Below are 19010 nucleotides of genomic sequence, written 5' to 3' on the forward strand. Positions count from 1 at the left end.
GAGGCACCTTTTGGTAACTTTTCACTTTTCGGACCTCCAGCCAGTTTTGTCAACTTTTTCACTTTTTGCCCCAGGGTCCGAAAATGAGCAACTTAAGTGATTTTCGGACCTCTGGCGGCTTTTTGTAAACTTTTCCAAATCTTTAAATTTCGGCCCCAAGGTCCGAAATTGGGCATTTTAAGTGAATTTCGGACCTCTGGGGCATTTTTGCAACTTTTGAACTTTTTCAAATTTTCGCCCCAGGGTCCGAAATTGGGCAAATTAAGTGTTTTTAAACGTTTTTCTCAAGAAGTGCGAGCTCGGGCACTTGGACAAGTTCGTCCAGATCTCACTGGAGGATCATTTCATGGAATATAACATTTAAGTATAAGTTCTTATACTTTAAGTTATATTCCATATATACTTTCAAGATGTTTGAGAGTGGTTTCAGACCTCCAGGAGTTGTATTGCAAATTCTAGTTTTTGGAGGTTTCCTCAATTTTTCAAAGTTAGCCAAATTTCAGGATCAGGAAATTCCAGACTTAGCCAAATTTCAGGATCAGGAAATTCCAAACTTAGCCAAATTTCAGGGCAGGACAGAAAGGCACAAACTGGGGGGTCCCTGTCCAAGACGGGGATGGGTGTGTGATTCGCACAACAGAATGTCCATCGTTTCTAATGGATGGAAAGATACAAAAAATCAACCATTGATCAATGTTATTGCAGTGTCCCAAAAAGAGGCAATGTGTTTTAGAGAAATGGATTGTGAAGGGGAGGTGAAGGGTGGTACATTTATTGCTAACATTCTTTGGCAAGCCACTGAGGAAGTGGGCCCTTAAAATGGTTTGCAAGTTATGACAAACAATGCTAAAATTGTAGAGCGGCTAGGTTATTGGTTGAGGAGCATTATTCACACATTTTTGGACACCTTGTGCTACCCACTTCCTCAACCTTATGCTACGAAAAATTGGATCAAACAAGTGTATGTTGAGGCCAAAGAGATCCAAATGTTTGTCACCAGCCACCAAATGTCACAAGGCATATTTAGAACATTCTTGAAATTGGAGCTGATCAAGATAAGTTAAATAATAAATATGTTTCACTTTACTATTTTCATTTTTTTATTTTTATGTTTCTAATAACTTTTCTCAATTTGGTTTTCAAACAAGTTGTTAAGAGTAAGACCCGTTTTGCCTCTTAACACAATTATGGTGAGACAACTTGTGAAGCTCTGTGAGGCACTTTTTAACATGATCGTTAGCCCAAATTGGACCATAGGCAATCTAGCACTACAAGAGCAGCAAACGCTAAGCAAACGATCCTAGATTACATTTGGTGGGATCGTGTTAAGTGTCTCCTTAGTTTCACAAAGGCCATATTGAGCATGATTCATTATACCAACATGGATAGTCTTTTGTTTGGGTGAGGGATATGATGCAATTGACCCAATGATTGAGAAGATGAAAATTATCATCAATGCAAAAGAGAAAGATCCTAAAGAAAAAAAATTCAAACAACTACACAATATCATTGAAAAGAGATGCAACACAATGACCACTCAATTACATCTTCTTGCCTTTACATTGAGTCCCAAATATTATAGTGTTGAGCTCCTTTCTATGACAATAGTTGCCCCATATAGAGATGTTGAAGTCAATCAAGGCTTGTCTTTACTAATCTTTGTGGCCCAAAATTCAGCAAACCAAAGGCGAAGATAGATAGAGCTAAATTAGCTCAAACTAATCTTATCGCATGGTGGACATGGCATGGATAAGATGCACTAGAGTTGAAGACGCTCACTATTTACCTCCTTTCACAAGTTGTTAGTTACTCTACTATAGAGAGGAAGTGGCCAACATAAAACTTTATTCACTCTATCAAGAGGAATAGATTGACCTCTAAATGTGCAAAGAAGTTGGTGAACATGTGTAGTGCAATTGCAACTCCAGAATCGTCAAACTTTAGAATATTGACGGACTCCAACTTTACGATGGGATGTTGATATAGAGGACGCCACCGAGATTGATGAGGAGACACTATAGAGATTGGTTGGAGTTCCATTAGGTGAGCCAGCCCCTCATACTCATAGTGGTAGTGACTCAAAGTCAGACTTTGATTTTGATGCAATGTAGGGAGATGTCGATTAGAGGTAGACTCATAATTTACATCACTCTGTTTTACATTTTTTTACATTTGTGACCGTCATTTTGACATTTATAGTCCAAACTTGTAGCCTTTGGGCATTTTGGTGTATGCAATATTACTATTTTTCAATTTTATGTCATATGCACATTGACTAAATTATGGAAGTAATTAAATATCAATTTGTTCGACACTCATGTCAACTCTATTGTTATCTTTTAAGGATTCTATGATCTATATGTCAATATGATCAATGTCTTATCAATGTTACTATATAAATATTTGAAATTACCCTATATTTTAAAAGAATTCTACATTTTTATATAGCTGCTCCATTTGCCATCCCCTGCCATCCCCAAAAATGGCCTCAAAAAATTTTGTCCCCGAAACACATCCCCCCGTCCTAGAAACTTGGTGGAAGATAGCTTAAAACTCAATCTGATGAAATATGAGAATATAAAACTTAAGTCACTACCCATAAATATAGATGAAATGCAATGTGTCATTACTATTTTGTTTGATTTTTTACTCAATTGTTAGTTCCCTATTTTAAATAGGCTTTATCTATGGCTAATCTATCACTGCAAGTAAGAAAAGCCATTTATGAAGATAGAAAGAATATTTAAATGGACACAATAAATGTAGTTGTTTTGAGTAAGTGTTTCCAGGACAGATGCTACAGATGTTCTCCTCATGGCTTTTTATAAATGATATCCATTGTCGTTGAGATGACAATAACAAATGAACCAGTGAAGGGTCTAAGTATGTCATTCACAAGTTGCATCAATGTAGCTAGTGAATCATTGCTTAGGAAGAATATTATGAATAACCACTATCATGTGTCTTCTTTGGTTTTAAATGTCTAAAATCTACACAACAATTATCCAAGCCCTGAAGCTCCATGTTGTTAATCAGTTAGATGTTTTCATTAATTGCATCACAAGATCATGAGATACTTCTTGGAAAATTCTTGACTTCCTGAGGCCATTCTGACTTCATTACGTAAATAAAGTCTAGAGAATTATAAAATTCTTAGATGACTGCTGACAAGCGCCCCAAATATTAGCCCAGTGAGCTAAAAATGCAGTAAATACTCTAGAGTCTACAGAACAATTAAACTCTTCAGATGACTGCTTACAAGCCTCCTCAATATTATCCCAATGAGTTAAAATGAAGCCAATAGTCAGTCTATATGTCTTTCACGAAGTCAGCCAATTCCTTTGCTCTGAAGTTTCTACTCTTCAAGTACTCACTTTATGTCCAACATTATGGTCTAAAATTTGCAAAATTAAGCCTCATTGACCATCATAATAGTCTTTGCAAATACTTAGTTTCAACTCTGTATACAAGACAGAAAGTAAAGATTTAATGTCATTTTTAAGCTCAACTTGATCAACCATGACAGAAGCTTTTAGTAAAAATAATATTGTTAAGAACATACAGCCTACTTATCAATTTATAATACACTATACAGTTAATTATTCAACACAAATATCAACCTATATCCCAACTGAATGTGTTTCCTCAGTTTCTTGATTCCAGCATATACTACTTATGCATTTCCATTTCCTTTGAAAACCTCAATTCATATAATATTGTTCTGAACACCTCAACTCATGCAATACTGTCAATTGTACTATTTTCAATTTTACTCTTGTTCCTCACAGTAACTACATCTCGTATTGCTCAAACATACCTTGCTACCAAATCTAGTCATTTTATATTCAACAGATAATGTCTGACTAAAATCAAGCACATGATGCATACCTAATTATCAATCAATTTAAGATATATCATCCAAGTCTCATTGAAACACTTGTATTCTAGTTCAAAAACAGAAACATCAAGAAAGAGGGCGATGTACATAAATTAAATTATGCATCTCCTAGCAAACAAAATTGTACAACAAAATTTGTGCAACTGAAGCTTACAGGATTGAATGAAAGAGGAAAGTAACGGCTTATAATATCAAAGAGATCCTCTGCACAACTTGCCACAGGCCCCTCTGAATCAGGAAATAACCGTACTAACAACTCCACAATATGGAATGCAAGCAAAAGGCAGTGAGGTTTTGTTTCAGAGTCAATAGCAGCACAAACTCCATAAACAAGATCATCACCCTGCAATTTATGTTATCTGCTAATTAAACAGTGTTCCAATGCGTTCAAATCCACTGCAAAAAATGTATCTTATAATTCTTTGAAATAAAAAACTAAAAGCAAAGAACTAAAATCAAAATAGAAGCAAATACAAAAAACCATATGAAAGGCAATACTAATCATCAACAATATTTCAGTAAACAGAATAATCAGGTATTAATATTTTACAGATTTAATATAATTTCTAAACAAGAAACTAGGACTGAAATATGAAGCAGTTAAAAATAATTGAAAACTTGCCATCCACTTTTTTGTGGAATGATACCGGACATACCAGTGGTGAAACAGCATCAGCATAATCATCAAGGAGGCACTCCAAAAGCTCAAGGCACAACTGCAATTCCAACCATTTACTCATAATGACCACAATATTGATAATTATATAATAGAGAAATTACAAAACCAGCTATGCTAGCACAGGAAATTGAACAGAATGCTTATAAACTGAACCTTAAGAGCATATTTAGAAGAAATTATTCTATGCTGAATTAGCAGTACTCTTTGGAATTTGAAAAATCTAACACATCTAACTATTTAATCAGGAATCAAATCTATGACTATAACCCACCATACGATCTTCTAATTTTAAAAGCTGAACTTGAAGGTTTTGCAGGTAAGATTGAGCAAGCTTTTTTGCATCAACAGTTGAGACAGATCCTACGTTGTGTGTTCTTTTGAGAAGAGCCAAACATCCAATGAGTGCTCCTCGTATAGCATGCCAATCTGCCTGATGCAAAGAATTTTGCAATTAGATCAATAGCTATTGATGAGAAAAAAGGCATATTTATATTTAGTTTGCCTTCTTATGTACAGATGAACCGTTACCATTCTGAATTTAATTCAAACAAGTAAAGAAAAACAAAGTAAATTCCAGGTAAAGAAAAAATATTACCTTCCATGCATTTCATCCCCATTAAATTAGTATTACAGTATTTCCCATATAACAATTGATGTTAAAGCTAAAAGACTGTGTGCAAACAAATGAATGAGGTGGCAAAATAAAGTTAAAGCAGTTGTGGAATCACAAACAATATTGTAACAAGCCTTCCTGCAGGCATCTCATTGAGGCTATATGAACACTATAAAAGCTAGGTTGCAGATGTGAGTACCATAAACCCCCCAACTAAAACAATCTACATAGATATTAGAAAGACGCCTTAAGTCCAATTCATATTCATGGAGCATAAAAAATGAAATTAATTATCACCTTAAATGCAAATCATCTAAAGTTTCGTGACATCCATTACACAACAATACCAATGTTCATACATTTAACATGTAGAAACATATATTCCAGTAATAGTTAGTGTAAAAATTGGAAAAATGAATTCCAAAGCAATCAACATTTTATTTTATTTAAGGGGTAAACGCTTTTGACCTGGAGCTATGAACCAGTGAGGCCACAAACGGGGGACCTCATCCCCACACTTCACTTGTTCAAATCCATGAGCACAAAGGACCAGCAGGGATTTGAACCTTGGTGGCCGCTTCATCAACGAAGTGTTTTAACCGCAGCACTCCATGTCCGAAGACTCCAAAGTCCAAAGCAATCAACATTAACAATGCATAAATAAAAGAATTTTTAAAAACACATATCTTGACCCTCTTTTGACAATAAATTTGCAAGAAAAACTCCAGCACAGACTCAAATGGTACCTTGGTCATTTACATTTCTCAAGAACTGAAATCAGATACAATGCAAATCAACAGTAGAAATTCAAAGATGATAAATGTTAGTTGGCTTAAGGAAAGATCTCTTATGCAATATATGAGTGCCACTAGTTCTAGGAACACTAGAGGTGTCCAGAGTCGAGAAGATTAATCATGCACTAAATTCACATTAATGGATCCAAATCATAAATGCAACACATATGGGTCACCTTTCTACAAGATGCAACAAATAAGGGTCACTATAACATGGTAGACCAATATATGTGTCAATAAGGAATAAGGTAAGAAATGCTATAATTATGACAAATTGACAAATTTCTTGTAATGTCGTTTATCACATACAAATCATTCACCAATGCTGTCAAAAAAGAGCATAACTGAGCAGACAAACAAAGGCAAAGACCAAGAATCTGCTAAAATGGAGTATAGTAGTTCTCTTGAAGAGACCAATAAGAAGACACATATTGGAATTTTCCATTTTCTATATGAGTAAATATGAATAGCTGGGACCTGGGTAGCCAACGTTTGGCTTTCTTTCTCCCGGTGCCCACAAAGGCAAAGTGAACATTCCTACAAAAGTCAATAGAATGGGCACTAAAATACTAATATAACTCCTCTAACATTCGGATGGATGTACAACACTATCACAAGAGCTAACATCCAAGAATCAATTTATCACCAACAAAACCTCAAAAATTGATGAAGAAATAAGACACTGTTCTGATGCATCGATGACCAAACCATGTTTAATTAGAATTCCATGTGTAATTGTTTCTCACAACTCAAATAAAGCGATCATCATATGTAGTTGCAAAAAATTGTTCCATTATTTTGGTGCTCATCCTTCTTAAGCTAGTCTGAACCCTGTTTCCTAGACTCCATACTAATGATGCCTTCCAGAAATCTTATTATTATTAAGTTTCTTATTTCAGTTTTTCACAATCTATAAACATTGTTTGTGTGTTACTTGTAGATGACTAAATTTGAGATATTCTGGAATTACTTTGTCAAAGCTTTGGGGACACTATATTGTTGAGCCTTTCCGCCATGCTTTTGGAAAATATTGCATTACATCAATTTTTGCAATTTTCTATTTCATTCGTGAAAAAAAATTATTAATGTGTATAATGTCCCCTTATGTTAGTTGATAAGAATTTGGGATAATAAACTCAACATTCAATTACAAAGTCTCAATATCACATAAAACGATGCTATTACTATGCCTGATCTTTCTTAAATATATGCAATAATCTTTCCAATCACTTGTAGCTATGGTGTGTCTTGCTGCTCCTGATTTATCTGGTTGAATATGCAAAGATATATGGTATCGCTTGTAGCAGTATGATGTTGTTTCTGATTCGTCTTTATGAACTAGCAACGCTGGTCTTCTTCCTGATTTCGAACTTGATACATATATGCAACCAATTTGACACAAGACCAATTGCTCAACTGAGCGATCCAAACTGGATGTGTATAAAAGAGATAAAAATGATCTGATGATCCTTGGAGTGGGATTGATTCTCATTATATTGCTTGCAAGATGGATGGGATGCATCCCTTAGTTTGTAAACAGTCATACCCCTGCTTAATCATGACACTTCTTAAATAATTAATTTATAATCGCACCCATACTTTTCTAATTGCACCTTATGATCATAGGTAATCAGAATTGTCTGATTAATATAATTGTTTGTTTGACTAACTAACCAATGAAATGGTTAGTCCCTGATTGTGTTTGTCATGCCTTAATCGATATAGTTTTGATCATATACCTGAACTGAATCTTCCTTACCCAGCGAGGTGCTTCATATACAATTGGATTCTATGAGGAAATTGATGTTCTTTCTGTTATCCTATGGTAGTGATGGATAGTTTAAAACTTTAAACATCGATCTGCTGATACTTTTCCACCGTGAGGATAATATGATGCTTCTGCATAACCAGACATGAGGATGATTACTTCACTGTTTGACTTCTGAACATTGAAATCTAGGAAGACATATGAATTCGTTGTCTTCTTTATTTTCCCAGGTCAGATACTGATCATCTTCTCTTCAAAGCTAATTGTCCACATAGTTGTCCTTAAATATCATCTCTTAATTGCACGAACGAAATCTTGCTCTGAATTAGGATTTGGATGGGAACATCACAGTCTTCCCTCCTTGAAATTGCTTGTCCTCAAGCAATGATAGTCCCTGAACCAATCTTTGTAAGTTTGTATTCCTTATCTAGTTCAGTTGTCTCCAATGTTTTCTCAATATCTTGGATATCTCTCTGCATCAAAGCGGGGATTGTGTTAACATATATTAAGGGGTAGATTAGAAGCATGGCACACATCTATGACCTCAAATGCATCTTATATCTTTCTAGTTATTCATATACCAAGTATGAATCAAACACGGAGCATACACATGAAAACACAAAGTATACACATGAATATATGAAGACACGGAATATACATAATTACTTAAAACATACATATGAATATATGCAAGCATGGAGTATACAAACAAATACACCTATTGTCAAATCTTGTTTGAAATCCTGCAATAGGTTAGGAAACCATTGGAACTATTAATATAAATCTCTAAAGAAAGATAATTAGGCATAAATTAACCTAACCAAGGTCTGGTCCAACTCCCTATAGAAGCTCAATCATAAGAAGGTGGGAGTAAGAGGAATGATGAGGTGTCCAAGAGACCCTCTACCCTAGGCCCAAGAACAATGTGAAAGCCAAAGCCCTCTTGGCCTCATGGGACCATCAGTCAAACTACCATGAGGTGGGCTGCCTAGTGAGGTATCCTATCACCAGTCCCCTTCATCACTTCCATCCTTATCCCCTTGTTAATAATCAATTATGATAGAGTTTGGAAAGATACAACAGAGTGTCCTGAATGTCCTTCACGTCTAAGTCCAAGTGTGGTGGACTCCGTCTTACACCCCCTTGGCCTCATGGGACCATCGGCCAGCTACCATGAGGTGGTCTATCTAGAGGAGGAACTCAACACCATTCTCCCTCTTTGTACTTCCATATATTAGTATCATGGCAGTTTGCTCACTAAATTCATCATGGATTACTTATACATTCATAGTTGTGTAATTTAAGACAAGTTTTCCCTCTTCCTTCTTACTCATTTCTGTTGGAGCGAGTTAGGTGTATGTATTTAAATCACTAAATCTGTTCTTCCACAAAACTCCATTTGTTTGTTGTCTCGTCCTCTTTTGGTTGAAGGAATTTAAGATTTCCTTCATCGTATCTTGTTTTCTTGCAGAGGTTTTCCCCTTCCTCCCTACTTGTTCCATTATGTGGTATAACTTCAATACGATGACCTTCGCCTTTCTTTCACACTCATGCCCTAGCTCCCAATTTTCTTTGCACCTGTAGCACAAGTTTTTATTCTTACGATTACTTCGGCTGCAACCATGCCCCTCCTCCCAGGCATCTTTACACTTGTAACACAACTTTTCCTCTTGATGTCCTTTATTACAAACATCCCCATGCTTCCATGGATCCTTACGTTTAAAGCACAGTCGTTTCTTTCTAAGTTCTTCTCAAATGGCTTGAGAAAGAAATATTCCCTCATGCCTGTCCTCTTTATAGGAATACTTAGATGCAATGTTTTTGGACTCTTCTTTTAAAGATGGGGTGTCAAATTTTAGGGCCTTTTGAATAGCTTCTTCCAAGTTTGTTGGTTCCATGGCACTTACTATGTTTCTAATTGATTCCTTTAATCCTTCCACAAAGAGGTAAGTGAGTCTCTCTTGAGATATTTTTGATATCATGACTGCTAATTTTTGGAAGTCAATGGAAAACTCCTTTACTGTCCCTTGTTGTTTAAGTTGAGTTAATTCTTTGAAATACAATTGTGGATGTTTTTGGTCAAATCTCTTGATGAGCTTTTGTGTTAGCTCATCATAAATACCTATGTATTGATAGCCCTGGGTGATAAGACCATGGTGCCAGCATTCGTGGGCAGTTCCTGTCAAGTGCAACACTGCAAATTTAATTGCATTTTCCTCTGTCATGGGACTCAGTGATAGGTAAGTATCTAGCTTTTGGACCCATGAACTTGCTGAAAATTTTCCATATCCATCAAAGCTAGGGAGAGTTATTTTACTTATTCTTTCTTTAAGATCCTTGTCAGATTGTCTTTTTCTTTCTATATTAGGGATTGCCTTCATTTTGCAATCACAATAATCTCTAAAAGACACATTCCCCTTTAATTCGGGGACAAGTCTAGAGTATGCTTCTAGGATTGCATCAACATTATCCACAGGTCGGGTGTTTTCTTCTTCTCCTTCTTCGCCTTGGTCCTCTCTAGGTAGGAAGAAGGGTCTTGTTGGCCTAGGGTTGGATCTTCTTGGCGAGATGTTATCATTATGATTCTCAGAATGGTTAGAAAGTATGTCCCTCCCATTGGTTTGGTTGGTTCTGGAATGGTTATTACTTATGTTTTGCATGGTTTGGAGGAGTAGTAGGTTGGTTTTCTCATTTTGTTCTATGAGGGCTTGGTTGGTTTTGGCGGTTTGCTCTATGAAGGCCCTTATCTCATTGCTCAATTGTTCACTCATGTTGTTTACCCTTCATTTATAGGTTTGCATTTACTATATTTCATAGGATGGCAGGAAAGATGTTCTGATACCATTTGTAATGTTCCCTTATGTTAGTTGATATGAATTTGGGATAATGAACTCAACATTCAATTACAAAGTCTCAATATCGCATAAAACGATGCTATTACTATGTCTGGTCTTTCTTAAATATACGCAATTATCTTTCCAACCACTTGTAGCTATGGTGTGTCTTGCTGCTCCTGATTTATCTGGTTGAATATGCAAAGATATATGGTATCGCTTGTAGTGATATGATGCTGTTTCTGATTTGTCTTTATGAACTTGCAACGCTGGTCTTTTTCCTGATTTCGAACTTGATATACATATGCAGCCAATTTGACACAAGACCAATTGCTCAACTGAGCGATCCAAAATGGATATGTATAAAAGAGATAAAAATGATCTGATGATCCTTGGAGAGTGGGATTGATTCTCAGTACATTGATGCATCCCTTAGTTTGTAAATACTCATACTTCTTAAATATATGCAATTATCTTTCCAACCACTTGTAGCTATGGTGTCTCTTGCTGCTCCTGATTTATCTGGTTGAATATGCAAAGATATATGGTATCACTTGTAGCGATATGATGCTGTTTCGGATTTGTCTTTATGAACTTGCAACGCTAGTCTTCTTCCTGATTTCGAACTTGATATATATATGCAACCAATTTGACACAAGACCAATTGCTCAACTGAGCGATCCAAACTGGATATGTATAAAAGATAAAAATGATCTGATGATCCTTGGAGAGTGGGATTGATTCTCATTATATTGATGCATCCCTTAGTTTGTAAATACTCATACCCCTGCTTATTCGTGACTCTCCTTAAATAATTAATTTCTAATCGCACCCATACTGTTCTAATTGCACCTTATGATCATATGTAATCAGAATTGTCTCGTTAATATAATTGTTTGTTTGACTAACTAACCAATGAAATGGTTAGTCACTGATTGTGTTTGTCATGCTTTAATCGATAAAGTTTTGAATCTTGATCATATGCCCAAACTGAATCTTCCTTACCCACAGAGGTGTTTCATATACAATCGGATCCTATGAGGAAATTGATGTTCTTTCTGTTATCTTATGGCAGTGATGGATAGTTTAAACATCGATCTGCTGATACTTTTCCACTGTGAGGATAATATGGTGCTTCTGCATAACTGGACATGAGGATGATTACTTCACCGTTTGACTTCTGAACATTGAAATCTAAGAAGACATGAATTCATTGTCTTCTTTATTTTCCCAGGTCTGATACTGATCATCTTCTCTTCAAAGCTAAGTGTCCACGTAGTTGTCCTTAAATATCATCTCTTAATTGCACCAACGAAATCTTGCTTTGTATTAGGATTTGGATGGGAACATCACAATGTGATTTACATACTTTCACCTAAAGCCAATTTCAATTCAAACAACTGTTGTTTCAGTATCATTTTACCACTCCATCAATTAACCAAGCATCTCTTTTGAATCCATAAACTTTTGAGTACATCTTCCTAAATTACAAGGGTGTATATGCACATCTGGTAAATTCAAACCTATAATTTTTTGCTTTATTACCACTATTCTTCCGACTAGTTCCAGTAGGCTAATCTGTTGGCTTCGTAACACTAACAGCTACCACAATTCAAGCCCCTCATTAAATTAAATATAATTACATTCCTGCCTGCCAAGTGTGGAAGTCTGTATTGAAGTAATATTGCAACATTTCTATAATGATCATTTAGTTCATTAGTTTAGGTAATTTCCTTTACATAGTTAGAATGTTTCTTTTCTATCTTTCAATTCTGTTTTAGAAACTCTGCTTGAAATCACTATTTAAGAAGCTTTCATCTCCTTTATAATTAAAGAACAATCTATTATTATTTCATGGTATCAGAGCAGAGGTGACTGGCAAATTTATTAATAAAATTTGTAGTTTCATTACCTGGAACTTATTTCCAAAGAAATAAAAATGAAATGACTTTTTATTAAAACTCGTGGTTTTTTACCTGCAAAATTTTATAAAAATTGTCATGCCCCCTCCATAAACGTCACTATTTGCAACCATTTCTAAGTGTGTTGGGAAGACTTACGAATAGAAAATTGTCTTACCTTAAGACTTCACATTTTTCTACTAACCAATCAGAACATGACAGGCAACAAAGTAAAAAGTCATCTTGTTTCTTGCTAAAGCAGCAATCTCAATCTGGATAGGACAGCAGTCAACATAGAGCAGCGATCGAAATAGTGTGATACAGTAATGATCCCCATAACACAATAATAATAAAGAAATATATTTTAAACAATGCGGGTTGATTAACTACAAGCAGAATCTATGATCAGCAAGTGATTAGTTAAAAGTAAAACTTAAGACAAAAGCCTACGTGAGGAGTCGCTACCCTTGCAAAGAAGGTATCTGTTGGAAAGAGACACAACATTCCCCCAGACCACAGGATATATAAGGACAACATTTCAAGCATTCCAAGGAGATCAAACAGATCGGCAGAAAAGATACCTTATTGGCAGCAGATCCGATAAAATAATAACACATCAAATCATTGTGGTATGCAGAATTAATTCTTCAATATATCTATGTGTTTATAATAATTGTATCTAATGGATGCATATACATATATCTAATAGATGCATATACATATATCTAATGGATGCATTTAATAATATATGAATCACTTTACACCTACAATAATCAATCATGTAAGGGTAGGTAAGGGAGTGCAAGGAGGGGGAACAGTGTAGGCCTCACTAGGTACACCTCATGAGAATGGTTAAGGACCACATGAGGCCAAGGGGGGCAAAGATTCCACTCTTGGGCCTAGGGTCGAGTTAAGGGCACCCTATTGCAATCTCCACAACAAACCCTACATGGGTCAATTGTTGGGGTGAAATAGAAGGGATCATCAAACATAAGAGGAGAGAAGGATGGCATGGTAGAGGGGAATGGTGTATAAGCTCCACTAGGTACACCACCTCATGAGCATGGTTAAAGACCACATGAGGCCAGGGGGGACAGAGTTTCCGCTCTTGGGCCTAGGGTAGGGGATATTTCGGGCACCTTATCATCTCCCTCCTATCTCAACCCCCGTTATGGTTGAGCCCCCACGTACTCATTTAGATCTATATGTTATAAGTATATTTTTCTTAACCCTAGAAATGAATGTATTACATGGATTATATCTATATTATTATCTAACTTGCTTGCAGGTTTCCAAAACAGACTTTCTCATCTTATTCTTGCATAAGGATTCTATCTCTAACTATGTTATATTCCTTGTTTCATTTGGATTTTGTGAAATTAGGGTAAAATACAAAGTAATCCAACAAAGGGACATTACAAAAATTTTGTCAGAATCTTTTGTTCGATTTTTTAATAAAAAACTAAGGTTTCTTTTGAGAAATCGAAGGCAAGGGTTTCTTCTTTAAAAATTTGTGAGTTCATCCTAGGAAAATCGTGAGTTGGTGAGGGTTTTTTGGCATTTTGCTGCCTTGCTCATTTCGGCACGTCATTTTTGGGCTGGCTTTTGATGCACATGAACCTTTTGAAGGTTTTGTGGTTCTTTGCACACCGTTTTTACTATTATTTGGGCACCGCGAGATCTTGACAGGCCTGCAAACATGTTCTTCTATAAATTAGTTGCCTCAGTTCGAGGTTTCTGTTCCAGCCATGTCAAGTGTTTCTCACATTTTTTCTACGCAAAGGTATTGCTTTTTTGCCGCAACTGATGCCAGATCGCATCTGAAGGTTTTTCTTCTATGATGGGATTTTCTTTTGCAAGATCGAAGGCTTTTTTGCAGGTCGTTTCTGGGTTTTATCATTTTTTTGAAAAAAAAATCGTGGTGACTTCTGCTACGTCTACCGCATGAAGGTTCATTTTTTCTGCTTCTCGTGTGATGATTGTTTTGCACGATTTATCTAAAAATTGTGGTTCTGATGATGTTTTCCTTGTGCACCTAGGGTTTTAGAATGTGACCAAGGGTTTGCTAAGGCTTCTGTTTTTTTGGTGAGTTTTCTGATTTTTTTCCAAAAACAATTATGGTGGGTTTTCTAATTCCTTTCCAAGAAGTTCTTTGGGTTTTCTAATTCCAATTCAAGAACTTCTTACAAAAAGAGGGAAAACCAGTCCCTTAAATAGGCTTCAAAAATGCATGAATGGTCAAGATCTAATCTAAACAAGTGGCCCAGATTCATCCATAAAACATGGCTGCCCATACCCATAAATGGGAGGCAAATATTAACAACCACCCCAAAGGGAGCAATAACTACCTAAAAAAAAGGTAATTACAACATATCCAGAAATAATCCAAAAAGGTGCACGCATAAAGTTTTACATTTTTGTTGACTTGGAAGTCAAATATGACCTTTTGGTGCAAAAGTGCACTTTTCAAAATTTTAAGGAAAAAAAGCACTTTCTAGGAAAGTTTTTTTTTTTTTCCAGTTTCATATGCTTTCACCAAGAATTGATCCTCTCCATGCATATACTCTTGCCAAAGGTCGCGAGCTGCTGCACATTCCTCACAAACATACCCCTAGAACCTGATGCATAATTGAAATAGCAGACTGAATGGAGGCATAGGGGGATGATGAATTTTGTACTGCATGCTCTCTAGATAATGATCTATGTGCTTTAAACCGTCTTGCCAGCTGGACTGATTAGCCTCAAAACTCAAGATATCAGAGTGTAATTTACTAGCAAAATCTAGGTCCTCTGTAGAGTAGGCGACCTTGTCTATTTTTAATCTGTCCGCCCAATTTGGATGGATTATGGGATCGGACAGACTACTTTGCCAACCCAAAACCATGGATCGGAGGATTACTCCACCAAGGTCCCCGGTGTTTCTCAGAATTTCTTCGCATGTCTCTTGCTCCTCGTTAATGGTGGCCTTTGTGTCATTCTTCATGCTGATAGCCCAGTACCATTCTTTGAAAATGTTGACGTCGTGGGCACCCAAGATGTCAAACAATGTAGGAATTTGCGGATGGGTCCATAAGAGAGCCGTCATGAGGGGAAGAGTGGTAGTAACTGCTTCGTGAACTATGAGGCATTCCCGCTTCATCTTGTATAATTTGACCAAAACGGTTTCCCGGTGGTGGGCCATTTCCTTTACATCTTTAATGATTAGCTCCCCCTTTTCCTTGAGACTTTGAATCCATTCCCTGACGGCTTTTGCAATATCCCGTACTCCTTCAAATTCTGTTGTGGTTCTCTGTGCCAAGGCTGCCGGGGGAATGTGGGATTCGGAAGCATTGTGTAAAGGTCTCAGGAGTTGATTAATGTATCCTTCGGCCTGCTCAGCACGAGCTCGATACATGTCCTTTTCAGCTATTATCTCGTCAAGTTGTCTGAGTATGTTCTGCACTGAGTCCTTGAATTCCTCTTTTTCTTGCTCCTTAGTGGCTCGTCCAATGGGGACAGTCGTGATGCTATAATCCACCAATGTAATCTGATATGCTGGCTTGTCTACAAGCAGCGTGGCGATGTGAAGAGTGCGGTTCCTTTGATCGTCCTTAGTCATCCTAGAATATGCCTTGGGCTTTTTCTTCCCCTTAGCTTTAGCTTGGTCTATGCGCGAGAAGATGTCCTCCAAATCAATAGGTGGTTTGGTGGCGGCCTTGCGCTGGGCTCTGCCAATTAACCATTCTTGAGGTACTGTCTGGGCTGATGATATGGTTAAGTCTGCATTCTGTTCTTTGATGTTTTCAACCAACTCATCACAGATTCGCAGTTGTTATGCTACCGGAGGGGTGGAAGAGGTGCCAAGTTCTTTGCTTGCAACTGAATTTTCTCCCACTTCACTGAACAACTGTCTGGTATCTTCATGTGATGGTTGTTCTTCAGTCCTTTCGAGCTCGCGAGTTCCTCTGCCCTTTGCTCTCCTTCGACAGTAGAGTCCTCTTTGGTTGTATTGTGGAGCAGCAACTCATGGCGGCTCTGTAGCGTGGGTTCATGCACTTCGATCCCTTGAATGGATGGAATCTCTCCTTCCTCAATTTGGTTGCCTGGCTTGGCTGAGTCAATAGCTCTTAGCTCAACTTCTAGCATGTCGAGCGCGGGAGGATCATGTCATAAACCCACATTTTTTAAATTATTTAATAAAAAGATAACATTTATACCTCCCATTATTTAAATAGGAAATGACTCCTTGTTTATATTAATATAATGATCATCTTTAAATTATTAACTCTTAAATTAACTTTACCATAAAATATTGTTAAATAAATATATATTTATTGATACATAACATTTACCAGATAATGTGTTACTAAATAAATATAAACTATAAATATACAATATAAAACTTAACGCATTACAATTATTATTATTATTAAATAAGATATTATCACATGCGATATTATTAAATAGAACCATATTAATACACAAAAACAAAATACTTGCAATATATCGATGCCTTATAAAATAATGTTAACAACCTTAAATATTATTATGGGCGTATTTTACCCAGCAAATTACATTATATGTGATACAATGCGTATGATGGTAAGGCATGATGCGGTGCGTAAGGTTTTAAGCGCCGAAAGGAGTCACGGGGGGAACTAGGGAGCGGTGACTCAAATAGTCACCACCGCTCACCCCTCCCTCAACAGTCACGACCCATGGTCAGGTCCGCGCCAGCCCTCCCGATTGGTATTTAGAGCATGACATGAGGCGGAAGAAGGAAGGAAGGCGCCAGGGATAGGATTGGGTGAAGACAAAGTTAAAGCGGGAAGTACACAGGTAAGTCACTCATCTGCCAATATTACTTCTACAATAAGTTTATTGGTAAATCAATAGGGTTACATACCTAAGAGTAGATGTTCATTAAAACCATCAATACATAAATGTATGTAGTTTATTTAATGCAGTTCATAGCATATACATAGATCTGGCCAGAATACAATGATATAGAGATTAATATAATGAAAATCAATATGATATATTAACATATAATATATACATATATATATATATATATATATATATGGGTATACAATGTGAATAAATTTCCATGGACTAAATTAACTAATAAATAGATTGCAACTACAATTTGAGGAATAAACAGCATTATTCAATTAAGGACTAGTAGGAATGAACTAAGATATTACCATGTTAATGAATGAGGCAATTTGCATATCCAAACCTAATGAGATTAATGAAGAATAGAGTAATAAGGATAGCAGGAACTAGGCCTCTGTCAAGTAGGCCACCCACTGCAGATGACTAAAGGTCTGCCGACAGTTGGGCCAAGGGGGAGTGTACTGCCCTTGGGCCTGATAAGCGCTACGGGCATCCTATTGCAGCTAGACCTCTTGATCTCATTAGGAACTAAATATGGGAATTGACTTATTGATAACAAGTGACCTTAAGTGAATTGGCTAATTACACTCTAGATAAATTATTCATACCCAAAATCAATTGTTGAAATTCATTGCTTATATGTTTTGTTTTTTTGATTGTGGATTTGGGGACATTACAATTGGTATCAGAGCCTGATTCTACCATCCTGTTAAGGGTTGTTAATGCAAACTTATCAAAGGAGAACCAGAGGAAGTAGTAACCACATGGGTGAACCATTGGAAAATGAACTTAGAACATTTATGGAAAACAATGATAGAAAAACTCAAGCTCTGATAGAGCAAAATGAAAAAACAAGTCAGGCTTTGCTTCAAGCCTTACAAGATATGAATACAACCATGAATACTCTTAGGAATCATTCCAATGGTAGAGAAGAAAACTCTAATCATTCTGAAAACACTCATAATACATCCTCTAGCTCCAGGATCCAAAAACCCAATTTCCTACCTAGAGAGGGAAATAATAGGGAAGAAACAAATAACTCCTCCATGAATAACACAGAAGAAATGGCCGTGGCCTACGCTGGATTAGGGCCGGAAGTAAGAGAGGTTGTATCTTTTAGGGAATTTTGTGAAGCAAAGAAAAATGAGACCCCTAAGAGAAAACCATTCAGCAGGGATCTAAAACACAAAGTTAATAAACTATCAATACCTAACTTTGATGGCTCCGGAAAAATATCAGCCCAAGCATGGATCCAAAAACTTAATACATATTTAAATCTCAGCCCCATGACAGAAGACGATGCAGTCCAATTTGCCATTTTACACCTAGAAGGTTTAGCCCATGAATGGTGGTATCATGGCACCCTCACACAAGGTCATGATGGAATAACAACATATGACGAGTTCACTCAGAAGCTCAATAAGAGATTTGAGAGGAAACACCCACAAAAAGATTTCAAAGAATTAACCCTCTTAAGACAAAGGGGAACAGTGGAAGAATACATCACTGAATTTCAAAAAATTTCCATAAGGGTCTCAGGAGTGGATGAGGACAGGCTCACCTATCTTTTTGTGGAGGGACTCAAAGACTCCATTAAAGGATTGATGAGAGCATTGAAACCCCCTACCCTAGACGATGCCATAGA

General features: G+C 36.6%; 1 protein-coding gene across 4 annotated transcripts in view; it reads right to left on the reverse strand.

The window, feature by feature from the left end:
• LOC131076986 (MMS19 nucleotide excision repair protein homolog) overlaps positions 1-19010 on the reverse strand; it is a 338109-nt gene that overhangs the window by 240660 nt on the left and 78439 nt on the right. For 3 of the 4 annotated variants that reach the window (XM_058014340.2, XM_058014342.2, XM_058014341.2), the window contains 3 exons: positions 4849-5007; positions 4555-4614; positions 4053-4241 (listed from right to left, as the gene is read on the reverse strand). In XM_058014340.2, coding sequence (XP_057870323.2) covers positions 4053-4241; positions 4555-4614; positions 4849-5007 — 408 coding nt within the window. The remainder of the gene's footprint in view (positions 1-4052; positions 4242-4554; positions 4615-4848; positions 5008-19010) is intronic. The other variant, XM_058014343.2, reaches the window with a different exon arrangement.

The sequence above is a fragment of the Cryptomeria japonica genome, chromosome 6 (genome assembly GCF_030272615.1).
Source record: "Cryptomeria japonica chromosome 6, Sugi_1.0, whole genome shotgun sequence".
Lineage (NCBI taxonomy): Eukaryota > Viridiplantae > Streptophyta > Pinopsida > Cupressales > Cupressaceae > Cryptomeria > Cryptomeria japonica.